Here is a 27,279-nt window from a genome sequence, read left to right on the forward strand (position 1 = left end):
AGGCCCCCTTGTGCTCCTGTCTGATGAATTCATGAAATGACGGCTTTGCTGTTGTCATCCCTGGTTCCCTTCAGTGGCTCTCCCTGGCCTACAGAAGAAAGTAGACAATCTTTAACTCAGTTTTTAAAACTGTTCCCAAGCTAGACTCAGCATACTTTGCAAACTTTATTTCCCACTACTCTTATTACAGATTTATTACTTGTCACTGATGCTTCAAATTAGGTTATTTCCTCTACCTGGATATCTTTTCTAACTGCTCATGTATAAATTCTACCTCTTCTTCAAAGCTATTATCTGAATTTTCTGAGTGGAATGTCTTTTTTTTTTTTTTTAAATAATTAGGTCACATCCTTTTTTTTTTTCTTTATTAATTAATTTATTTTATTTATTTATTTATTTTTGGCTGCGTTGGGTCTTCGTTTCTGTGCGAGGGCTTCCTCTAGTTGCGGCAAGCGGGGGCCACTCTTCATCGCGGTGCGCGGGCCTCTCACTATCGCGGCCTCTCCTGTTGCGGAGCACAGGCTCCAGACGCGCAGGCTCAGTAATTGTGGCTCACGGGCCCAGTTGCTCCGTGGCATGTGGGATCTTCCCAGACCAGGGCTCGAACCCGTGTCCCCTGCATTGGCAGGCAGATTCTCAACCGCTGCGCCACCAGGGAAGCCCTGGAATGTCTTTTTGACCTTATGACCCTTTTTGTCTTCTATCCGTATATTCTAGCCGTTTCTGTGCATGCCTTATTCCCCTTTGCAGACTACGTGTCCGATTCATTTTGTGTCTCCGCGGCCCTGCAGCACTCAGCATGTGAGCAGTCTCACATGTAGTCTCACATGTAGTCTCACCAAGTAGATAAATGGTGGATAAATGTATAAATGAGTTATTCTAGAAGATATTAAGACTTGGCATAAAGCATATTGAAGGCAAGACCGCCTATTTTATTTTACTTGTTTGCCTCATCCATTCATTTCCTATCTTCTAGCTTGTTTTTTGGGTTAGATGAGGCGACAATGAATCGTTGTTCCATTCTGCTTTCTCTTTTGCCTGCGTGTGTGCCCAAGATGACATGCCCAAGGGAACAAAAGGCAGTGGCTCTTTTTGTGCCCGCCCTTGCCCTGAGTGCCCTTTCTCCCACTGTCTAGGAAAGGAGCTGTGAGGCGACCGTTTAGAAACACAAGTATCAGTTAACTGACAGATAACATGAGTGGTTATCTTGAAGTCACTGGCAAACACTGGGTTTAAAAGAACTGTGGAAAGGGCTGTGACTGATGTGTAAATGAGAATGTGCATTAGTATATAGAGACTAACCAATGGTCCTCAGAGTACAGTCATTAGAATTGTCTGAGAGCTTTCCTGGGACCCAGCCAAAATCAATTAAAGCAGAAATTCTGGGTATGGAGGCTGGGTATAGGAATTTTTAATTTATAATGTACAGCCATGATTAAGGACCATTGGCTTAAACCTTACAGTGGTGTCTCAGTGGTGTGATAGCTGGGACCCCAGAGATGCCCTCCTGTCTCCTAAATTGCTTATTCATTCTACAAACATTAACTAAAAATACTTAGGTTGCTAAGTTAGAGTTTGTCCTGTTTTTAACGAGTTCTTAATCTCGAGGGATAGACAGACTTGTAAAAATTACCTGTAATACAGTTTGACTGGTGCTGAATTCACCACTGTGAGTTTATCCTACCTGACAAGGAAAGTAAAGAGGAGGAAGGGAGGGAAAGGGAAAGAGGAAATATCCAAGGAAAGTGACACTTGAAAAGGGTCACCTCTCATCATCAAATTTAACCTAGGAAAATGATTCCTCTTTATTATCAACCCGTTTTAAAATACAGACGCCCAGTTTCCTTATGGTCAGAGAAATGAGCATTAGTTGATTCGGCCTTTGGGCACTGGGAAAGCTTTCTCACAGCCACTCAGGAGTTGCGTTCCTTGGCTGCAGTTTCACAAATGAAGGCACTGTTTGGGCTAGGAGGTGAGCACCTGTATGATGCCACAAAGCTGGTGGCTGAAAGAGCTGTAGTGAAGCCAGGGCTCCCCGGCTCCTGGAGAAGTGTTTTTTCCCCTGGACTGGAAATTTGCCATCCTTGGCCACTAGAGGCTTAGTGGGAGTTAGTTCATTAAAAGAGATTCTAACTTGACCGTGAACTGAAGGACCCTGTCAAAACAGGGGCTGAAGGAAAAGAAGAAGGAACGCTTTCAAGCGTGACCAGAGACGTGGGACTGTGTGAGAGGAAGCAGGGGTTGCAAGGTTCCAGGGATGTGAAGAATGTGCTAGGAGAGTGAGAGGGACCCAGGGCTCTCCGTCCCCTGAGTACCAGAGCATAATCAAGGGCCGTTATTCATGCTCTCCCCTAACAGTCACTCCATCCCTAGGATGGTATTCTTACCTCCAGTTTTATAGAAGAGGAAGTTGAAGTTGAGCGAGGTTGAGTGATTAACCCAGTCTCACTGCTAATAAATATCAGAGTTAACATTGGAACAAACAGCTCTGTGATACCAGTTCATGTGGTCGTCACCATTGAGCTGGGGCTCTATTGCTTTTTTTTATGTCAAGTCCTGGGACAGTTCCTGTGTGAAGATCACCAAGACCTGTAGAAGAGAAGGTTACACGCTCAAGGCACAGAGAAATCCAGCAAGTGGCCATATTGCTTATTTGGGTCGGAGTGCAAAGTTGTGGTTGGATGATGGTAGTAAGAAGTTACCAGAAAATGGAGCAAATGGGAGGAGAAGGAAAATACAATTGAATTGAGAGAAAATGGGGCCACAGTGTGTGAGTTGACAGAGGTCTGGGTGAAGATGCACAAGGTATGTTTTTGAGAACTACTTTATTGGACAGAATTTTTTTTAGTATAATTTATTTTTTAATGGCAGTATAGTTGATTTATAATGTGTTAATTTCTTTTTTTTTCTTTTTTGTGTCTGAAGGTTTTTTTATTGTAAGTTTATTTATTTTTTAACTTTTTATATTGGAGTATAGTTGATTAACAATGTGTTAGTTTCAGGTGTACAGCAAAGTGATTCAGTTATACATACACATGTATCTATTCTTTTTCAAATTCTTTTCCCATTTAGGATGTTACGTAATAGTGAACAGAGTTCCCTGTGCTATATAGTAGGTCCTTGTTGGTTATCTATTTTATTTATTTATTTATTTATTTTAAATTTTAAAAATAAATTTATTTATTAATTTATTTGGCTGTGTTGGGTCTTCGTTGCTGCACGCGGGCTTTCTCTAGTTGTGGCGAGCGGGGGCTGCTCTTCATTGCGGTGTGCGGGCTTCTCATTGCGGTGGCTTCTCTTGTTGAGGAGCATGGGCTCTAGGCACACGGACTTCAGTAGTTGTGGCTCACAGGCTCAGTAGTTGTGGCTCACGGGCTTAGTTGCTCCGTGGCATGTGGGATCTTCCCAGAGCAGGGCTCAAACCCGTGTCCCTTGCGTTGGCAGGCGGATTCTTAACCACTGTGCCACCAGGGGAGCCCAATCTATTTTAAATATAGCAGTGTACATGTCAATCCCCAACTCCCAATCTATCCCTCCCCCACCACCCTTCCCCCGGTAACCATAAGTTTGTTCTCTAAGTCTGTGAGTCTGTTTCTGTTTTGTAAATAAGTTCATTTGTATCATTTTTTTTTTTTTTAGCTTCCACCTATAAGTGATGTCATACTATATTTCTCTTTCTCTGGACAGAATATTTTCTATTCTGAAATAAAGTCAGGACTCACTCACTTGGCAAATGTTTATTAGGTTTATTGGCCTGGGCTGCGCTGTGGGCAGAAGTTTGAGGCACAGCCTCCTTCTGGAGGCCATCAGCATGGGAGGAAGACAAGGCATTAGTGTGCAGTAAAGCCCTGTGGCCCTGCTGGGAGGGAGGCATGTGCAGAGTGCCAAGGAACATGAAACAACTATGTCTACTAACAGCCACCTGCTTTAGCCAGAGGTAGAGAGTGTAAAATTCACAGATACGTTGCTTTACTCACTTAATACACCCAAGCCCGGTGTTGAGCAGATCCGGGCTTTCAGCCTAAATGTTTTTGATGTGATAGCAGGAGAAAAACACCATGTGACAGCCGCCTGCGCTTTTCCCTCTTACGTTCGCATTCTGACTTATTATAAAAGTGTTGCCATGGCTGAGGTTCCTGTGAGGCCCAACATCTCCATACTTTTCATCTTAAGTAAGCACTTAAGAATATCTCCGCAGCTTCTGATTGCTGTTTAGAACAGAACACCTTGTAACGATTAAGCTTTTCAAACGCCTCTGTTTAAGTCACGACTTCAGTACCCTTCTGCCTTAAGAGACTCATCATATAGGTGTTTTGAAAGAGTTCCATAGTCCATAGGCATCTCTTTTTATTTATTTGTTTATTGTTAAAGTGGATCATTTTCCAGAAAGCTATTCAAGGGTAGTAGAAATACATGAACTCTTTCTCAAAATTGGGAGACTTTCCTGTTTTATTCCCAGAGATAATTTTCAAGTAACTTCTGTTGACGGTTACTCCTTTAGATGTTTGGGAACCTGCCTGAGAAAGCCAGTGGAAGTCCCTGGGGATGGGGGTGGGGGCAGAGGAGGAGACAGGCTCAGATAACCTGTGTTGTGATGCTGGTTTTTTTTTTTTAACTTCAAGAGATTGTTTTTCACCCTACCGCCTATGCTGCTGCAGTCAGCATCCAATAGAGACGTGTTCTGGGCCCGGGAGCCAATTGTCTTTCTCCTGGCTGCAGCCTGAAGTCTGCGAGAGCTGATGACCGTGCACAATTTTAGCAAATTGTCATGGGGACGGGGCGGGGGGGGGGGGAGTGCTTTCCCTGCGGGGACACTGCCAGTGGCATTGAGCACATTTTGTTCAAGTACAAAGTTGATCTTCCTGAAGGAGACAGTGGTCAGGGGTAGTGCGGACCTCTGTCACCTCCCTTCTGCCTTGTGCTCTGTCATTGTTTACGTGAAGCAGTAGCGTTTAATGGCTGGACTTGAGGCAGAATCTGTGAGGTCAGGAAGCTAGTGACAATGTGTGTCTTCAGTTAGGGAATCTCAGAGGTTTACGGAGGACTTGGAATGAAAAATTGGGGAAAAGGAAGGGTCTTTGTTATTTGGCAAAGTCAGGGATGTCTCTAAAAGATTACAGAGCAGTGTAATTTAATAATTCCTATATAAAACTGATAGCCAAAATTTTGGACATCTGTTATAGTTTAGAGAACTATTTAAGCACCAATCATGTGCATAATATACACTATCCCATCTAGTGGGTTTTGATGGGAGATTTACAAGGGAAATATTGAAATGGGACTTTGAAAACATTGCATAATATTATACTTAAAGGTTTATCATAACCAATAATAAATGTTATTTTAGAGATATAAAAACAGGGTTTACTTTCGTATATTTGTAGGCATGTGTAGGATCTAGAAGGTATAAATATAGCAAATGCTTCATATAAATACAAAGCAATGCTGTTATTATTCTTGAGCTGACGTCACCAAAACGTTTTACCTCTTTGATTTCCATTACTTTCTTTTCTGTTGCTGAATGAAAGACTTGCCCCTTAAAGCCTCTCTGTATTGTCTAATTTTGTTTTTTATTTTTAATATATATAATGTATTCTCTTTTTCTATATCAAATCACCTTTTCTTTACTTGTGATCTATCTAAATCACAGAGGCCAGGTCAGTGTAATCCATAGATAGTCCAAGACCCTCTTGACTCACTAGGGCTCTTGTTGAAATGGATAATGTGAAGCAGAAATTTAACTTTATGGTGTTCAATTATTTTCTTTTCTGCTGTTGATCCTATAGTACAGGTCCTGCTGAGGGGGAAAAAAAGAATGACAGAGAAACTGGAAGTTATAAGAGAATCTAATTTTTTTCATTACACTTTGGAAATACTATGTGGATTAATCTTCTCCAAAATTAGTTGCTTATATTGTGAAACATCTTTTCCTTTGCAGAACTCAAGGGGGTTGAAGCATCTGTTTGGTTCTGACCTATTCTGGGTAAAGTCTTCTGTGTTTAGTGTGAGCAATGATTAGAAAAGCACGCACATGTAACAATGATCAAGTGATGGTGTAATGGTTACCGTTACCTCTAGCGTAATGGCGAAGAGTACCAACTTCGTAGTTGGGCTGTCTGGGTTCAGTTATGTGTCCTTGGGCGAGGACCCCTTTCCTTCTCCTTTGGAGAGGTATTTAAAGATGGAGAGCTTTTGCTTTATCAATGCACTAAGAGCTAGAATAGTTCTATAAAGAACTGCTTAAACAAGTCTTCCAAGAGATTGTTAAGGAAAAAATTATGTACTTTTGACTTAAGAAGTTTACCTCCTTTTTACCTTCAGGAAAGCCCTAGAAATATAATATAGACAGTCATGCTGTAATCCACCTAATAATGGTACGATGATGAATTGGGTACTATCTGTAAAACATTTTGTATTTCTCAATTGAAAGGCATGCGCTACAAATAGAGCTCTAAATTTTATTATGTAAATGTTAGGGCTTTTAATTATTAGCCAAGATTGAAGACTGTCTGATTTGGATACCATAAAACTTCAGAAGTGTTTCTGCGCCAAACAGTTTAGAAGTCTGACAGTTGCTGTACCGAAAAAATAATGAAGCAGTTTTAAAAAATAATAGAAACATAGTGATCTGGCATTTCCAATTTTATGATGCTATAAAAAAGCAGCCAACAAATGTTGGACTGTTTAATGATACTGGCACCTACCAAATGTCACTGGGCTTTCACAAGGTCATGGAGACTCTGGTTTGGCTTAGGGATGCTGGCCAGGCCCATCTTTGGAGCCCAGGAAGACTGGAATAGTGGCAGACCATAGGTGCCAGCTAAACCTTTTATAGCACTTCATAGATGGCTACACACTTTTGTGGGATTCTGTGGCATAGAGGAGGCCAGGCGTAGAAGGAAAAAGTGAGACCGTTTCTTCTTACAGCATCCCATCAAAAGCAGCTCTAAATATAAGATCCCTGTGGGCCCTCTCTGAGGAGGCTAAGATTTCTTCAGATGACTATCAGCTAAAATTGTGTGCTGATATAACTGTTGCTGTCACAGTTGTATGTATATCTGATCTCTCACAGACAAAAGCTGCTGGAGAAAGGAGTGGTATTTTTGTAACAAGAATGTGTGTGTGATTTGTTGCCTTTTTCCCTTTCTCCACCTCCTCAGCAGCAGCTAACCCGACTCTCATGCATTACGTAATACTTATCTAGACGTGTAGAGTTTCAGTTATGCCATTTTCAAGATGATTAATGGGAGTTGTGCAATTAAAGCTCCTAAATTCTCTGGGAAAAAAGTCATAGTATCCCGATGTTTGAGTTAGAGTGCGTTGATATTGCGTCAGCATTGAGGATATTTTGGAGTCTTGTAAATGTCACTGTTGGTTTTCATGTCCAAGAATCATCGTCATCAAACTTAGGAATGTTCTATAAAATAGCGCCTAGAACATTTGAATACTGGAGAGGCCTCTTTAAATAGCTAGAAAAGTCTAACCAAGAATCGCTTCCCTAAAATCAGATTAGACTTGGATGAGAAAAAGTTTAATGCCCATGAAACAGTGTCTGTTACGTTCTTTTATATCCTTTCAGGCCATGGTAAAATTACAAATTTAAACTCAATAGATTGTGTGTATGGATGTGTATGTGTGTTAGTACTTTTCTTTCTTTTCCTGGCAGTCTCAATAGTTGTTAAGCCACAGTTTATATGTAAAGATGAACTTTTTATGGGATCAGGAAAAGAAAAAATTCAAAATTTGCATTATATTGCATTTCATTTGAAAACACTTCAGATCTGTAGTAAAATAAAATAGAGAAATAGGGAATATTTCAGTGAAAATACACTTATAAATTTCTGCTTCTTTTTTCTCTTAGTGGTAGGAGAAAATTCTCCCAGGTCTTATGTTGACCTGAGTTCCAAGCATTTGTCCTTATGTTGATTGGATGAAGAAATAGCAATTTATACCTAGAAAGTTAAGCTTTAAGTATTGATTAATGTTGCTATATTTACTTCATGTTAAGTTTAGGAGACTAGAGATTAATTGCCCAGCAAAGTAAGAGGAGAAATGACTCCTTTCTCCATGTTCTATGGGGATGCTAAGCATTTGTTCCTGGTGTTACCTGAAAGTCCAATGAGGAAATTAAAACAGAAATTGTGTTTGTTTTAAAGAGTATTTTCTAGCCTTTTTAGATGGTAAAACTCTGAAATAAGTACAAGGGTGCACTTATAATCTGGCTTAAAGAGTCATAATATTTGAGAATAAAAAATGAATAGGGACTTCCCTGGTGGTCCGGTTGTCAAGAACCCACCTTCCAATGCAGGGAACGTGGGTTCAACCTCAGGTTGGGGAACTAAGATCCCACATGCCACAGGGCAACTAAGCCCGCATGCTGCAGCTAGAGAGCCTGCCTGCCGCAACTAAGACCCAACGTAGCCAAATTAAAGCAAACAAACAAAAAATGTAGCTCAAATTCTAAAAAAAAGAGAAAAATTCCTGTTAATATGTCAATACTATCTATTTACTATGTAGTATACCATACTATTTAAAAATAGTAAATAGATAGTTTTGACTTATTAACAATGTATATACTACAGTTGACCCTTGAACAACATGGGTTTGAACTGTGCGGGCCCACTTATATGCAGATTTTTTTCAATAAATACTGCAACAATGCCACACTCTCTGAGGTTGCTTGAACTACAGATGGTGAACTTCCCATAACAAGGGCCGACCATATGATTAGATTTGGATTTTCAACTGCGTGAGGGTTGGTGTCCCTAACAACCAACCCCCCATCCCGGCCCACTGCATTGTTCAAGCGTCATCTCATTCGCGATATACTATAGAATACTATTTGTAAGACAAAACAAAACAAACAAACAATAACATCAAACCAGTGAAATCCCCCTGGAGACTGTCTAAGAAAAAAAATGAAGATATCTGTTTTGACTACTTTAGGAATTTCTACTAAATGATAGTACAGCGTCCCTTTAGGTTTTATTCTATAGGTTCCTAAAAGTCCTCATGTGTTTTTTCAAATAAAGGATGAAATAAAAATTTTAGTCATATATCTTAAGTTTCTTAAATTTGCAACAAAAGCAAAGTCTGAGTTTGTAGTGCATACGCTGATCTTAGAAATAGGTATACAATTGGGGTGAACATATATGTGTGTGTGTATGCATAATTACATAGGTACACATGTAGCCATTTACATATGACTAAAAACTACACTATGCAATGGGTCCACCAGAATTCCAGTTGGCAGTCAGAAATCTTTGTTTTTCTGGGTTCTCTGGCTACTTAATTTATCTTTCTCAATAGCTTCTTTTTCAAAGGAGGGGGGACGTGTCTAACTTTTAGTTTTCCTGAAAAGACTTTCTGTAGGGAAATAAAATCAAGAAAATGTTGCTTGCCCTTAAAAAAAAGTCAGTTTCTTCAGTATTCTAGTTAACAAGTGAATGGAGCTATTGATATGATTTTGGAATTTAATTATTTAGTCTTTGATATACCACAGTCTTTGTTTTTATTTTAAATAAAATAATTTTATTTAAAACCAAAACAAACAAATACTGAACCTCACATATTCATACTTTGAAAGCTTTTGGAAGCTGCAGCTATTAGAATTTGGCAAAATTGGAAGGAATAACTGGTCAACCACGCACTCCTTTAGAGCTAGGTTTTATAGTACAAATCCATTATCTTATGTTTGAGGAAATTCCCAGAATAAAGAATCCTACCATTTAAATGTAAGAATGAAAATATTTAAAGCTACTTACGAAAAACTTTAGGTTAGCAGTTTTTAAATTATGTGTGCCCCTTTTACTGACTGAATGTGTGTGTCCCCGTAAAATTTGTATGTTGAAGTCCTGTCTTCAGTGTGGCTATATTTGGAGATGGGGCCTCTAAGGAAATAATTAAGGTTAAAGTAGTTAAGGTTAGGGTCCTAAATGTGGGGTCCTGATCTGACAGAATTGGTGTCTTTATAAGAGGCACCAGCGAGCTCTCTCTCTCTCTGCGTGCATGCACCAAGGAAAGGCTATGTGAGGAAATAATAAGGTGATTGTCTGCAAGCCAGGAAGAGAGCTCTTACTGGAAACCAAATTGTCCAGAACCTTAATCTTGGACTTCTAACTTCCAGAACTGTGAGAAAATACGTTTATGTTGTTTAAACCACCCAGTCTATGGTATTTTGTTATGGCAGCCTGAGCAGACTAATACGGCCTTCGTTAAAGTCCATTAGGTATAAAGCAGTGGCTAACTCTCAGCTGGAGATGGTTTTGCCTGCCCCTGACCCCCAGGGATGTTTTGGCAATATCAGGAAATAATTTTGACGGTCATAACTGACTGTAGGAGTGCTATCGGCATCTAGCAGGCCAGGCATGCTGCTAAACACCCTCCAACGGCAAGAACGGCCCCACGACAAAGACTTGGCCACCGAAATGGCAATGGCAAGATAGCCACCCAAATGTCAATAGTGCTGAGGTTGAGAAACCTTGAACTTCTTTTTAGGATGTGTGTGTTCTTTAAGCTGACAAGGGGCTTCCCTGGTGGTGCAGTGGTTAAGAATCACCCCCGCCAGTACAGGGGACGCGGGTTCGATCCCTGGTCCGGGAAGATCCCACATGCCGCGGAGCAACTAAGCCCGTGCACCACAACTACTGAGCCCGTGCGCCACAACTACTGAGCCCACGTGCCTAGAGCCCGAGCTCCACAACAAGAGAAGCCACTGCAATGAGAATCCCGCGCACCACAACAAAGAGTAGCCCCTGCTCGCCGCAACTAGAGAAAGCCTGCGCGCAGCAACGAAGACCCAAAGCATCCAAAAAGTAAATTAAAAATTTAAAATAAATAAATAAGTAAAATAAAAAAATTTTAAGCTGACACAAGTCCTTTATGGAAACAAGTGAATCATAAGGAGATATATACATTTAAGAGCTACAATATCCTGTGTGTTAGATGCAATTAATTTGTTTTCAATATTTGCAAAAGCCAATAAACTGTAATTCCTAGAGCTAATTAAACTTATATTCATTCCCTAAATGAAAACAAAACATTTGAGCATATATGCATGTGTGTGCATATTTGTGTGTGTATAAAATATAATTTTTTCTTAATCACCTTTTAAACTGCCGTACATTTCCTACCACTAGATACTTATACTTTTCAAATAAATATTATATATGTAAATTTACTCACCCTTGCCTTAGAATTGATCATTTGAAAGCATGGCAGAACCACAAAAAAACATCATATTGGAAAAGCGTGAAACAATATTTCTTGACTGCAAAGGATTTCTTTCCCCCTTTGGCAAAATTTTTCTGAGATAGTTGTATTATCTTAGCGGGGAAAAAAACCCAAAAACCAACCCAAACCAGTAGCAATTTTCAGTAGGAGGCTCCCAGCTTCCTTTGCCAGAGCTTCTGGCCAATATCTGAGCAGTGAATATCTTCAGAAAGTGCTTCAAAACATTTGCATATATCAGCTGTTCCAAAGGAAATATTAGTTTTAACAATTGAAATAAATGGTTGCAGTTTGAACAGTCTACCAGAAAACCAGTACTTCCAATGAAAGTTGGAAAAGACACATGAGTTTTAGCTGGTACCCCTATAATTTTTTTATTGCCCCTTTCTTTTCAGAGTCTACACAAATGTGACTCAGTAATTTTCATCCTACCACATAGTTACCATTGGCAACTTAATAAGGTGACTTTTTACATTCTGACCTCATAGGTCACTATATTCCTTTTATTTTAGATGGAAGAAGTGTAATTAAAAATGGGAAATTAGTGTTTCCAGATTTCAAATATAATTTTGATTTATTTTTTGTCTTAAGTTTGGCCAACTTCTAAGTAAGATGTTTTATTTTTGATTGTTAGCTAGTTCTTAAATAAATATTAGAAATAGCAGAGAAATCGTTTATGTCTCTAAATTGCCATCTCTAGTTTCATTCAGTTTTTATCTTTATTCTACAATTTATACTTCACTATATGCATCACATACATATCATTTTTAGATATGTATTATATATGCTTGTACTATGTGTGTAATCACTTTAAAGTACACTGAATTACACTATAATGTTTAAAAATTAACCAGGCATTTATTTTGAGGCTTAATTAATCTAAATGTACATCTTCCCGTGTTAGAATCACACGCTTTGTACCAATTTCAAAGGCTAATGAGAAAATCCTTCAATTCACAATTTAACAGTTTGTAACCTCAGAAATTGAGGATTTGATGACTTAATCTCTCATTAGCCTCAAATGGTCTACAAGGGGACATTTTTTACTTTTTCTGGACAGGTTACTTATATTTAAAGATGTAGAAAAATTATTAGAGAAAAGTGGACTCATTCTGGATCAATATTTTATTGAACTTCCTCCGTTTTCCTTAAAATATACAGTATATGCTTTACAAAGATGTCTTTGGAATCTGTGTTGTGTTAACTTATAAAAGGCCTCCTTGAATGGAGTCTAAGCCTAAGGTATTTATGGTATAGACGGTATAGTGTGGCCTGCTAATCAGCTGGCCAGCTCACTGAAAATAAGATTTCAGTGCAATCAACAGAAGTAAACCGCAGAAGCATAACATTGTGAGAAATGTATTAGAATGACATTTTCCCTTAGTGGATGTCGCAAATAGAAAATGATGATTAAGGGGAAAGCTTATGTTATTGATGGTTGACATGTAGTGTCACTGAGTTTTGCTACTTGTATTAGTTTTAGTACCTTCAACAGATACGGTGCTAGGTTAAGCAACTGCTGCTTGTTATTAGCTTGAGAACTTACGGAAAGAGAGAGAAATTATTACTATTTATTGCCAGCTTGTTATAGCAGGAGCCGTGTATGAGGCTGGCCCACTATCTTGCTCAGTCCTCACACATCACCAGTGAGGTCAATGGTATTGTTACTATTTACAGGAAAGCTATGGCCACTCTGAGAAGTTAACTAACTTCCACAAGGTGACACGGCAAGTAAGTAACAAAGCTGCTGTTTGAACCAAGCTATGTTTGATCAGATGTACAATTATATGGCAATAAGGGGAACTGCATGTAGCAATCAAAACTGAGTAGAAACTTCTTCATGTTTTTGCATTAATCCTAGCAACCCCGTTTATTGTATCTTGGGGTGAAATCTCTGATGATGTAGAGTAGTAGCTCCTATACATAAATCTGCATATGTGAGTACAAGATACTGATTGAATTTCTGTTTTTAGATTTTTTTTAGAATGTACTGTCACTGTATAGATTTTAAAATACCAAGTACATTGAATCCCTACACAAATCTTCCTCCCTAGTGAAACTTGCAGGCCTCATGTTACTTTTTCTCCTTTTATTGTGGCAGGCTTTATTTATTGTGTGTTCAGATTTCTGGCCTCTGAATAAAAGCATCATTAGGTTAGTACAACTCAGAGTCAAAATTTGGTATTAGATGTAGTTTTTATTCTGTTATCTTCATTGTCTCGAGAATGGATTTACAGTAGAGTTCATCTTTAAGCATTTAGTAAGAAATGTTCATTCATTCTGCAAATGCTTATTGAGGTACAGTGCTGGGAACTCAAGAGACGGATGAATGTGGAGAGGTACCAATGTCATATTTACCTGAACTCTCAATAGAAGGGTTGCCACGGGTGGTTTTCCTCAGAGCTTAGGCAATTTTCTGGAAGAGGATGTTTATTCTCATTTGCTTTTGACCTTTTTATTTGTCAAACCACAATTATTCAGCAGCATAGTAAGCATTAAACAAGTTTTGACCTTCCTAAGAAGCTAAGTTTATCTAATATCAATTGCGGAGGCTACTCAGTTATTTTTTCCATACATGTCAATGAAAAATTCACGTGGCTTTGCAGAATTGTGTTTTGTAGTGTTTTCTGCTATATCAGAATAACCTGGAATACCGTTAAAATGTAGATCCCTGGGCCCCAGACCTATTGCCACAAACTCTGTAGGAAGAGGCTTGGTAGTCTGTGTACTTTGCCACAAAATGTCCTCAGTTGATTCTTAGGAACATAGCTTTTTGAAAGTGAGGGCTGCGATCCAGTCAAATCAAGCTAAGCATGGAAAGGTGGCCTATGTAAGAAATGTAGTAGAATGGCATTTTTCCTGAGTAGATGTAGTAAAGACAAAACGAAAACCAAAGGTCCGAGTTTCTATTAAAAGTTTTGAGATGCGGGGATACAGAATATATGGTGGTTTGCACGTGGTTTCTCTCCTTCATTATTTCAATCCAGGCTGTGTTCCTAGGTAGGAGAGCCCTGGTGGTTTGTGTTCAAGAAAGAAGTTTGTGCACTAGAAAGAAGTGCCAGGAAGACCAGTGTTAGTGTTGACAAAGCAGGGTTCAGGGCCCAGGGCTGTCTCTGTGCTATTTATGGAACTCTAGAAACTGATCTGAGTCAATTGACAGTAACTGAATCCTCAGAGTGGATATAACCCTGCTTATCTGCACTTAAATAAATCCAATCTTAGTAAGAAGTGTGATGTGGAGGTACTGAGAAGCAGAATTTCTCTTAGAGCCAAGTTGTTCTTTGTACTGAAAAAGCAGGTTTTCTTTAAAAGACACCCAACTGGATATCCCTGAAGTCAGACCATGTGTCATCCATGAGTTACTTATGTTGGCCAGTCATTCCCTGTGGTTTATCTTGTGACTCGAAGTGTTGTTGTTATGAAAGTTGTTTTGCATCCAGATGCTTTTACGCTGATATACTCACGATCTCAACAGATATCAAGCATAATGATTTCAGATGGAATAGGTCATGGATATGTAAATGTTAATTTACTTGTGAATTTATCAATAGACATAACTAATAAATATTATAAAAATTACCTTCATGCCAATATTTTGTTTTTCTCTTATTGTGTATACAATTTAAAATGCTCTGGGAGCGGTGGTAATAGCAGCTTCTGACCTTCCCCTGCTCCTTGGAGAGTGCCATGCCGTACCGAGGGTGTGACATAGACATTATCTTCTTTAATCTTAAAAATAAACTTATGGTGTAGGTTATATAGCAATTTTGAAATGAATGAAAACCCTGAGGCTTAAAGAAGTTAGTTTTTTACGCAATTCATGCAGCTGATGAGTGAGAGAGCTAGGCCTCTACCCCAGGTCCTGAGACCTGTAAGGTCCTTGCTATTGACCACTGTTCTCTACTGCCTCCTGATTTAAAATATTGTTAGTAAAGCTTTATTACATAAAGCTTGTTAAAATAACAGGCAGTATCCTATCATATAAACTTATGAACTTATTCCTAAAAAGCTTAATCAAAACGAGCCAGAAATAAATCATTCAAATTAGAATTGTGACAGATTTTCTCACAAATATGAACATCAGTTTTCTGAGTCAATTTACAGTACAAGGTCAAATTATGGTAAATAGATTTTTCTTAGAAAAATCAAAGAAAGCTCAAGGAGGTGGTTGATGGCTTCAATTAAATCTTTCTTTTACCCTCACAAACAGTTCTAATTAGATTTATTGGTGAAAGAAGTTGTCATGAGATAAGTTACTATCAATATGACTTGGCAATACTATATTGAAATAATATGGGTCAATCCCTGACAATATTGCATAATACAGACTTTAATATATATATTTTGATGAGAAGAATCATCCCAAAAGAAAGGTATATTCACATTTCTTGTTTTGTAGTAACTTATTTTTTTCCTCCATTTTATACTCTAAGTTTTTTGGAGGGTAAATATGTCTGTTTCTATTGTTTTATAATTCTTGGGTGATGTAGACTAGATTTATCACTGAAAGGTTAAAGGCTACATTTTTCACCAATATTTCACTATACTTACTAATCTCTGTACACAGTGAGGAATGTGTGGAAATTTTTTTCTTTTCATCTGTACATTTCTTAATATATTGGCTTATAACGCTTAGTAGTAATTTTAATGTTACTTCTTGTGAGATACGTGTAAAGGTGTTTTACTGAAGATAACAGTGTGCCTTGAGTCCTCTAATTTCATTTCCTTACTACTCAGTACAAGTAAAAATAGATGGTAAAACTTCATCATTCTTTTGGGTTCATTAAAGTTAACCAGAAGATGTTATGGAAGGAGCCTAATATTTTATTTGATAATTCTGTGTTTTAACATCCCCCGGCGGTTTGTAGATTTTTAAACTTGGATCTAGAAATATGAGTGCTAATATTAAAATGCAGGAACTTCTTTAAGCTTGAAACTTTTTTCACATGTCTTAATATCTCATTTGGATAATACACTTGAGTGGATTCATTATGTACTTGAAGTGTATTATAAAGTGATCTGGACTTTTTTCATTGTGTGAAAGACCCATGGTAGATTCAAGTGACAGGTTTGCATCATTATGATTTTCTTAAGATTTGTAGATTTTATTATTTTTTTTAAGGTGATATTTTCTGCTTTTGTTTCTTAGGGTCGTTGCTCCAGGGAGAACTGCAAATATCTTCACCCACCCCCCCACTTAAAAACGCAATTGGAGATAAATGGGCGCAATAACTTGATTCAGCAGAAGAACATGGCCATGTTGGCCCAGCAAATGCAACTAGCCAATGCCATGATGCCCGGTGCCCCATTACAACCCGTGGTAAGCGTGTTCTCAGTTCTCGTTCCTGAAGTTTGTCATTCTGAGTGCTCACTTTCAGTGTTAAAGTGGTGATTGCACTAGATCAAGTGAACGTAGTTAACAGTATCAGTTACCTAGCATTTCCTAGCCAAACTAGCAGTCGAACCCTGGAAACAATTTTCACACCGTAAAGTTACTCATCTTCTGGCTAAATCATGTGGAAATTTACATTACAGCATGTTTGTCCCTCAAAACCCCCTTCAGATTAAATCCTGTGACTTGCAGATGTTAAATGGTCTTTTTTAAGATGGTCGTTAAACTCATCAGTATAGTCAAGGTGCATTTTCAGGCTACCTTTTAACAGTAATAGTCATTTTAAAAATTGGTGTATATCATCTTTAATTTTGAGAAAATGTTTCCCTTTCCTCCCTCCTTAAAGAGAATCTATACAGTTCTCTTTCTTGAAAAGGAGCCTTTGTTATTCTTTTAAACTTAAATTGAAACTAGTTTGTAGTTACAAATGCTGGGAAAATTCTGACAGTGGTGAATCCATATCATGGACCTGGAAGTCTCATCAAAGGAGAACTAATCAGGAAAGGCAGAAACGCCACGATCTTTTAAGAAAAGAGCAAAATTTTATAAACTGTAGGTGGTCATATGGATTTAATGTTTACTGAGCAGTGTATGTACGTAACCTTTGATTCTGAGCATATTTATTTATTTATTTATTTGTTTATTTGTTTGGATTTGGGAGGAGGGTGTATGTGACAGATGACTTTAATGACCTTTACTCACATTTATCCACAAAAATGTGAGAGATTGATATCATAACTAATTTTAGGTTACAAAAGATGTTCTGATGTTAATTGTGATATAGTAATTCTGTTTTTAAATGCATGTTGAAATTTGCAATGATCGGAATATTCCTGTCACTGACTTATATGCAATATTATGGGGTCATGGAAACATGAAGACCCACATTTTTCTGATATGCTAACTGTAGCATGTATGCTAACTAATTTTTTTCCTGATACATTTTAACTCCTGAACTCAATGTAATTATTATTCTCTCTTAGAACTTAATGAACCAATCATTCCAAAAAAGAGGGGGGGATTGCATTTCGAGGTGGGAGGGATCTCCAAATCCAATCGGCAGTGATACCAATTATCAATACTATACAGTTGAGGTGAGAGAATATTATAATTCTGTCTGTTTTAACTTGATATATTTTTTCCATTATTGGGGACTCAGTTAAAAATATGATATCTTAAATTTATTTCTGTGACACCTGTTAATTTCACATGTCTGTGTTGGGATAGCATGAAGATTTCCATTTGGTTAAAAAAAAAGTTTAATCATTGTCTCTAGCATAAAATATAGGACAAGAGTTCTCTTTTACACTCGACTCTCTCATATGGTTTCAAAGATCTGATAAATCCTTGGGGTGGCCACTACTATAGTCGAAATAATATCTCTTCTTGATGTGAGATACTTTGTTCCACTTAAACATTTAAAGCGTGCTGACCGGCAGGCTCTACCCTCTCGGTGACTGGGAGCACCTCTGAGATCAGCAAGTGTGGTTCCCAGATGGCAGAGGACAGGTCATGACAGTGAGTTCCTCACTGTGAAGTCTTGGCCCATCTCCTGAGTTAGTCCTTGAGTTTTACTCTCAAGGCCATTTCAGGGTCATCGTATGTGTAATCCTGGGACAAACTAAACACCATGTGTGCTCATGTGTTTGAAATGCTAGTGACAAATATGTGTTGTTTAAAAAAAAAATCAACAAATCACAGATTTCTGAAACCATCAGAAAAATTACCTCATTTTCTGGTGTTTTTGTTCGAAAATTCTCTGCTTAGACAGAGCATTTATTTTTATTAGTTGTGAGCCCATTCAGGCTTTATGTTAATTCTCCCTGATAGGACTAGATTTGAATGTGGAATTACCCTTCTGCTAAAGGCATCCTGAGATCATAGTCTAAAAATAGACTCCATTCAGAGTGACGTTTTTGTAATGAGTGTAGAAGTCATTTTAATTATTGAATTTTAAAGCATTTGGGGTTTTAATGACTGTAGAGAAGGCTTTAATCCAGGAAATTTGCCTTCAAAACCCCACCTGAGACTTCTCGAACCTTTTTGTAGTCAGCCCTGTTTTGATGAGGATAATGATACAGAGTTTCAGAAATAAATGAGATGGTCATAACCCGCTGCTTCCTGGAACTTTAGTGCTGGGCCTACAGAGAGGGATTATAACAGCTGGAAGCAGCCAGGTGACTAATATGGAAAAGGGTTGCCACTCAAAAGAGGATGGCCACTAGAATAGATGGTGGTGTTTGAAGACATGGTATAAACTTGGATCCAACCCAGGTAGTAGTGATAGCAAAGGAGATAATACTGTGAGCAGATTCGTAACATCAGCAGTCTCAGGAATATCTCAGCAGTGACTGGGCTTTTAGTCAAGTAAGTAAAGCATCTTAGTTCTCTAGGGCCAGCCAGTTTGGCCCCCAGACCATAACTGGAGGAACCATGCAGAGGGGAAGAGGCTAGCCAGGTCTAATCAAATTCAGAAGCATCTAGCATTATGCCTGGCATGTAGCAGAGATTTAAAAAATTGCTTGATAAGTGAAAGAAAGAATGAAGGAAAGAGTTTCCTGAGCATGAGAAGAACAGGCAGAGGTTCATGGCAGTTTACCAGAGTGCCAGAGTCCAAAGGAATTATAACTGGAACCAGAGCACAAGCCCAGTTATAGAGACTGCAGCATAGAATGGCGAGTACAGGTGGATACCTATTAGTAGACTGTTAGCAGAGGCAGCCAGGGACTTGATGAGGGTGCTGTTGGGACCAGGAAATAGCTATCATGCCACCCAGTTTGGGTTCTCATTTTCTCATAAATTTTGAGAGACCGGGTCTATAAATTTTAGCTCTCCAGAACATGACACTGGGCTGGTCTGGGAAATGCAGGGATTTATAGGCGAGTTTCTTGTTTTCAGGGACTTGATTATGTTGTAATGAAATGTACCAAGCCAAGAATCTGAAAAAGAACATAACATTTGGGGGGTAATTACAGTACTCTGAGGGCATGGAAGGCACTCAGCACATTTTATATCATAAATCCTCACAACCGTACTATAAAGTAGGGAATATTATCCAGCTTTAGAGATGAAGACTCAGAGGTTCAGAGATTAACTAGTTTGCCCAAGTTACATAGCTAGTGAGTAGCAGGGCCAGGATTTTCACCCAGGCCGTTCAGGTTCTGGCGTCCATGCTGTAGAAACACTAAATGGAGACATGCCACCAACCAACTCTGGGTCTTTGGTGGATTCATTTAAAACCCCTGACCGTCTTCAACATATAGTGAAAACTTTAAGATATATTATTTGAAAGGTCCTACCAATCTTATAATTGTTCCCATTTCATAAGATAAGAAAATAAGTAGTTGAAAATAAATAACTGAATTTATATGTCTACTTCCTAAAATTTAGCATAGTAAATTATCAAATAATTGGTGTTAGTTCTATTATCATTTCTAAACCACTAATAAAAATGCAAAAGAGCATTTTTTCCTGTATTGTATGATCTTTGAAGATAAATAGAGGACCTATAGTATTTAATTATCCAAATTAAAAAAATAAAATTTCTGGATTTTTTTTCTATGTAGTACTTAAAAAAATACTATTATTTTGCCATGCACTATCTGATGCAAAGGTAATCTAACAAGAAATTACTAAATAACCAAAGATAGACTGCACCTAGGGGCTCACAACTTGGAGGTATCTGGTGTATTTCTTTGGTCCATCCCAGAAAGATGTTTTTCAGAAATCCTGTTGATTCCAGGTTCTCAGTGTTGCCCTTGAAGAGGTCTGCATAAGCAGTGTTTTGAAGAGTGTCTCTGACCTCTGGAGGTCCCCTAGCAGTGCCCTCCCATGCCTTTCCCTGTGTGCCCAAAGGTTGGCCTTGGCCATCCATAATTTCCCATGGCAGCTGCCCTGAAGGTACACACACTAGCCACTTTGAGGTACAAAACTCATGTCGAATTCCCTATGCATTTCATGAACTTGAAGTAGGCTAGGGATAGAGAAATTCAAAGTTATTGGATTTAGCTAAAGTCTTAGGAGCTCCTTTGCTGCTCCTGTCGCCTTGCCTTTGCTGTCACTTCATATCCAAGCGTTTTTTTGGCAGTTGGTTCCTTAAAGCTTTGAAGTCATCATTTGTCACACTTCCAGGAACACCTAGAATTCTGAAACTGTTTTTTAGTGCTTTACATTCCAGTTTATCCAACTAGTGGTTGAGATAAGGCTGCTTTACCCCCAAGTGTTTCTGGTAAAAATGTTTCCAGGTCAGTCACCCTGAGTCTTATTTCATCCATCCTGCCCATCTTACTGCCTGTTTCTGTCAAGGAGCCTCTACTTCCTCAAGCAGCATGAGAATGGGCCCTGAATCTTAGGCACCAGGCCATATTTGTTGATACCTTTCTTCTTGGAGGGCTAGAAGTGAGTCTTCTTTATTTAAATGTTTATTACTTCAGTAAAAGTCGCTTGAAGTATAATGTGAAATTAAGAATAAAGTAAGTGGTCATTTGATTTGCCCAGTCAGCAAGTCAGTCTAGAAGCAGAGGTTAAAACAGTATTTCTCATTTTATTCCAGTCACGTGCTACCTTCTTAGAAGAAAAGACACTGTAATGTAAATTTGTTGATAATTCCCGTTAGCTTTTGGCTCTGTGTTTATATTCAAAATAATTGTTTACAGAGACTGTTCATAGCTCTTGTACAGGGCTGTGCTTACCCAGAAACATGGTTTTATATACCTTGATTTTGTGCTGTAAATTTTTTTAAAAAGCTTAACTTTTCCCTGTTTACACGTTTGACCTTCACAAACACACACATACACCGCCCCCCGCCACACACACACACACACACACACACACACACACACACACACACACAGAGGTAAAATCTAGAAAAATCTGACTTAAAATTTGTGTTCTGTAAATCCCAGCACATACTGAGTATATATTATTTGTTTTATATACTCTCTCTATTTTATTAAAAATGGCAAACATTATATGCAAAACAAACACTGTTTCACACTGTGTTTTAAAATAAATTAGAATCCCTATGATATTTGCAAGATTACAGCATGGTAACAGTATGTTAATGAAACTTAGTTCAATATAAAAAAAGTGACAATCAAAAATAAAATAAATTAAATTTTAAATAAGCATACTAAAGAAATTGATTAAAATTTGAGATTCAGAGGAAATAACACTAAATCTTTTTTAATGTTCAAATATGTATACTAGAAACTATTTAATATATTTGCTAGTTAGTTTCTGTGGCAGAGAAAAACAGCAAATCCATAAATATATTTGTTAAGCAAATGTTTGTAGAGGTATAGATGCCAAGTGCAAGATGTGCAAAATGGACAAGGCACAGTGCATGAGACTGCACTCTGAGAGCCCAAGTAGAAGAGATGGTTAAGTAAACACACCTGGTGATCAATGCTGAATTCCAGTGACGAAGAATTACGTAGGAACAGAGAGTAGGAAAAGCCCCTTCATAGTTGGAGGTGTGCGTGGATCAGGGCAAGCTTCGAGAAACAGTCCTGATTCTTGAAGCCTAATTAGGAATTAAACAGTTGGGCTGGACAGGAGCAACCTTCGCTGTGGAGGGAAAACCATGTTCAAAAGCAGGGAGCCACAGGAAGCACGTATACTCAGAGACCTCACGTAGAACCTGAACACTGGACCTATTTCCGTATTTACATAGTAGAAGACCACATAGTATATGGAATCGGATTTCCCCAGGAGCTTTCAAAAATACTGCTGCCTAGAGATTCTGATGAGTAGAGAGTGCCAGGGAGTTCTGGGCTTCAAGTCGTCCAGGTGATTCTGTTGGACAGCCAGCATTGAGAACCGCTGGTTTTAGAACCACCTGGAATTAAACACACCGATGTCTAAATCCTAGGTCTTCCATGCACTCATTTGTGACCATGGGCACATAATCTCTGTGAGCCCTTTCCCTTATCTGCAAAATGAAAGTAATAATATCCACCCGACAAGGCTGTAATTTATTCACGCTTTCATTCATTCATTCACTCACTCAAACACTTATTCAGTGTATATTTATTGAGGGCCTACTGTGTGCCAGGCATCATTCTCGGTTCTGGGAATTTAGTAGTGAACTAAACTTGTATCCCCTCCTCCTTGTAACAAAAGCAGTGGAGTTTTTGCTTTTGTTTGCTTCAAGGAGTTTATACTATTATGAGGATTAAATATAATAACACAGGTAAAGCACTTAGCACAATGCCTGGCACACAATAAATAGAATTATTGTAATAATCATGTTGGCACACATTTAACGAGGGTCATAATGTGAAATTGAATAACATTTTCATTCATAATAAAGCCTGATTACCTTAATGGAATCAAATGTCTCATTTAAAACAAACAAGTGATTAGCCCATAAATGCACCAGCATTAGTAAGATTGCAATTTGTTTTTCTCTGCTTAGGATGTTCACTGGCAAAAAGGCAATCATAAACCAACCTTCCTTATGCCTTCTGGGAACAAAGATATCTGTAAATCATTATTACAAGGATATAGTCAGTATCGAATACACCAATTACATAGTTATATGTTATCCTGTGGTTACTCCGGAGAAGATAGGATGCTGCTTGATAATACCATCGTATTAATATCCGTCTTTGCGATTCTGCTGCATCCTCTGCAGGATGGCTCTCGGAATAGAGAATTGGCAGTGCCACAGTTCAAGTGCTTCACTAATCTGATTAGAGCACTCTGATGGGGCCAGCAATGACCTACCTCCGGCAAGGTGCTCTTTGAAAAAGGGATATAACAGATTTACAGAAATTCAGAAGAAATGAAGGAATGCTGCACTTCAGTGGGTTTCTTTTTTGGGCAGCTATTGGAATCCAGTTTCAAAGTATAGAGCTGTTATTGTCGATTGTCTGCCTGTTTAGCAAATAACTCTTTATCTGGAGAGGGAGCAGTTTGAGATAATGCTTGTTGAATAGTTGATGTTTTAGAAGTCTAGAGGCTGCTACATATTTTACTTGGGGGCAGTGCCCTAAAGGTCTTCAGATTTGAATGTGTTCTGCTGAATTGTCAGAAAATTAATTCATGTGACGACTCTGTAGAAACAATCCAGTGGAAAAATTGTTTCCAGTTAATCAGATGAGGATCTTTGTCTCATAGAAGTTTTCTTTTATCTGTAATATGCAACTGCTACGCTACATGCATTGCAGATTATAAATTGATTTTGTTCAGTGATATTTAACAAAGCTGAATTTTACTGGCCACTGATCTTATTTTCTTAAAATAAGAATGCTTTTCTTCCCTCCATCAGTTTGTCAGTTTGACCTCTGCTTCTAAATAATTACAGTAGATTGTGCAAAGTGACATAAACATCTCAATAACTTTCTGAAGTATACATTTAAAATGCCCTCTCTGGAAATACATATTAATTCATAGCAAGAATTAACACTGACCAGCTCTGTTCTCCGTATTCTAAACTAATCTTTTAGTCTTCTCTGCTAAATTTCTTATAATTCTTAAATATGTAAGAGAAAAATTAGAGTGCTTTTCTGGCTGAAATTTCACATATTGTGTCCGGCAGTATGTAACAGTGTAAGTTTAACCTGAATATTTCTGAACAGAGATCCAAATTCAACATGTATTTACTATACAGGTCAACTCCTTGTGTTGCTGCTGCCTTGGCAGCCAGTAGTCAGTGAAGCAGTACCAGGTCAGCTGCTGTTTGAATAAGTAACTGTTGATAGATGGAGATTGCTCCGGGCCCCAGTTTCTGACAGGTTATTGATTGTTAATATCTGGAACCCCCAATAGTTTCCTGTTGCCCATGGGTAGCTGCCTTGGGCAGGGATCGAACTGGGGACTGGAGGTATTACTTTAGGCGACTTCATCAAGAGCCATCGACCTGGCAGGGCAACTAACCATGGCATTCAAACCAACACATTAGGAACAATAATTATTTTGATTTGAAAGCATCGATAGAATCCATGGTATACTGTTTATTGACCCAAGTGAATCAAATTATGTACTAAATACTCTATATTACATGGTCTTCTTAGTAAGACTGGATACGCTAGCTGCAAATATTTTGTCCTAAAACAATTTGTGAAGTCACGAGAAGGCTGCATCCTTCAGGATAGGAATTTTCAACCCCAGCACTATTGACATTTGGGGCTGGATAAGTCTTTGTTACGAGGGACTGTTCTGTGTTGTAGGACACTTAGCAGCCTCTACCCATTAGATGCAGCTGGCACCCCCCAGCTGTGACAACCAAAAATGTCCCCTGATATTGCAAAATGTCCCCTGCAAGACAAAATCACCCATAATTGAGAACCACTGCCCTAAGAAAAAAGGAATACTTGAAATCTGTTTTACTCTTCTAAATACAGGATGAGTCAGGGCCAAATTAGATAAAGGATATATTTTATTTTTTTAAAGATATTTCTTCTGAGCTATAAGAATTACTTTTGTAACATATACATCTTGATTGCATAAAACCTTACACCAAAACTCTCTTGAATACTAAATAAACTCTGGGGTCATCTAACTTCTTATTCCTATCAGAGGGAAGAATTATCTACATTCTCATGTCCCTTTCTTTCTAAAAGAAATTTCTGTGATTCTATTCCTTACCACAGGATAAAGATAACAAATTGTTTAAAATTACCTTAAAGAACAGGATCCATTTTGTCCATTTGTTTTTGTGTTTTGGAAACAAACATTATTATTACATACAGCATTAAACATCAAGAATGAAAACTCCATTGAATTAGGAAGTTGAAAATTTACTACCAGTAAGGTGAAAAATTGTGCTAGGTTATCTTTTGAAAACTGGAAAAGCACATTGTTAAAATAGATTTCAGGTAAATTATTTAATTGTACTCAAAAACAGATATATTTCCTGATATGCAAATTTTCATATCAACAAATAGAAACCATTTTCATATATTCATGAAAGCATTTCTGGCAAAAAAAAAATCTATCTTGTAGCATTTTATTCAACGCTACTATATGTATTTCCTTGAACAATCATAATGCATTTCTTTAGAAGTGTTCTTTTTCAGACTTCACATTTCAGAATAGTTTCTCCCTAGTAAGCTGAATTCGTTAAGTATCTCACAAAGGTGTAATAGGCTGGTGGAAGATTTATAATTTCCCCAGGAAAACCTGCAACAAATATATATGCCAAATACTTTATCTTATATGCTCAAAAGAAATGGTGCCATCATCACCCTTCACATATCCCATAAGATTTATTCACAGTTTACATTGACTGTGAAACTCTGCTATCCACTGGGAGCTCTGCTTTATTTATTCTAGATAATAGGGCACTTGCAACCTATTAACAGTTGTAAACAGATCTTTTAAGTACATCTGACATAGCAATTATGAAATGTATTTCTTAGACAAGTTTCCAGGATTAAATCAGGACAAAGGTGGAGATTAGGTAACCACAAGAAGTTTCTGTATTGAATGGTTGAGCTATTTTTCAAAAAGAAATTGCAAGTATTATAGACCCCAAGCTTCAAAATCCCAGTGGAAAATTTAATGGATAATTACCCATTATATTTTAGAAAACCATTGATTTGATGAATGCTTATTTTAAGAAACATTCTTATCCTAAATGAGAGTAAATAAACATACAATTAAATGGAGAGAGGGAGGGAGGGAAAGAGGAAGCAAAGGAAGAATGGATTATGGATGGATGCATGGATACATGGTTGGAGGATAGATATATAATGCAGGATATCAACTTTGAACCAAGACCTGCCGATTAAATTTTGCTTTGTATTTTATTTTTCAGCCAATGTTTTCAGTTGCACCAAGCTTAGCCACCAATGCATCAGCAGCCTTTAATCCCTACCTGGGACCTGTTTCCCCAAGCCTGGTTCCAGCAGAGATCTTGCCGACTGCACCAATGTTGGTTACAGGGAATCCTGGGGTCCCTGTACCTGCAGCTGCTGCAGCTGCTGCACAGAAATTAATGCGGACAGACAGACTTGAGGTAGGCGTGATTCGTTAGTGTCTTTATGTATTTCATTCTAAATTTCAAAGTGTGCTCTTTGTTTATTTCTTCCATGGCCATAAAGGTTAAAAACAATTCAAAGCAGAGATCTTGGTTTAGTGTTTGGAGCATTTTGCTAGAATATAGATATGCTATATTTGATGAATGTAGCATTTATAGAAGCCACAACATCCCTATGTAGAATAGTGGGTAAGAACTTGGACTCTGGGGTCAGACTGCTTGGTACTTCATTGTGCCTCAGTTTCCTCATCTTCAAAATGGAGAAACTTACGGCACTTACCTCAAAGAGTTAGTCAGTGTCTGGCACACAGCAGAAGCTTCCTAAATGGTTCTTGTTATTGTTGCTATTAACAAATTCTATCAATCCCCTGATACTTGTTCTCATAAAGATGTTATTTAGTTACTATCTACAAACTGTTTTAAAAGTTATCGTTGCAAGTTTCCTCATAAGCCTCATAATATTTTGGTTGGAATAGCAAGGCAGCCTTGTTTGTGAAATGCGATTATAAGTTTTTAAATTGTAAATTGGGTGATGCTCTCAGTCTTAGAGTCAAGGATGATCAGATGTATGTACTTTACTATTGCTACATGAAAAAGAAATTAAAGATATAAATCTTATGTTGAAGTGGTTGTTGAGAATTTTAGCATGGCTGTAAATTAGTGAACTTGGTAA

The 27,279-nt window shown here is 38.0% G+C and overlaps 1 protein-coding gene across 16 annotated transcripts in view; it reads left to right on the forward strand.

Annotated features, from left to right (window-relative positions):
- Positions 1–27,279, forward strand: part of MBNL1 (muscleblind like splicing regulator 1) — a 177,091-nt gene that overhangs the window by 120,386 nt on the left and 29,426 nt on the right. For 12 of the 16 annotated variants that reach the window (XM_068546104.1, XM_068546119.1, XM_068546111.1 and 9 more), the window contains 3 exons: positions 16,379–16,549; positions 17,605–17,715; positions 26,385–26,585. In XM_068546104.1, coding sequence (XP_068402205.1) covers positions 16,379–16,549; positions 17,605–17,715; positions 26,385–26,585 — 483 coding nt within the window. The remainder of the gene's footprint in view (positions 1–16,378; positions 16,550–17,604; positions 17,716–26,384; positions 26,586–27,279) is intronic. The other 4 variants (XM_068546110.1, XM_068546112.1, XM_068546115.1 and 1 more) reach the window with 1 other exon arrangement.

The sequence above is a fragment of the Eschrichtius robustus genome, chromosome 6, assembly GCF_028021215.1.
Source record: "Eschrichtius robustus isolate mEscRob2 chromosome 6, mEscRob2.pri, whole genome shotgun sequence".
Taxonomy (NCBI): Eukaryota; Metazoa; Chordata; class Mammalia; order Artiodactyla; family Eschrichtiidae; genus Eschrichtius; species Eschrichtius robustus.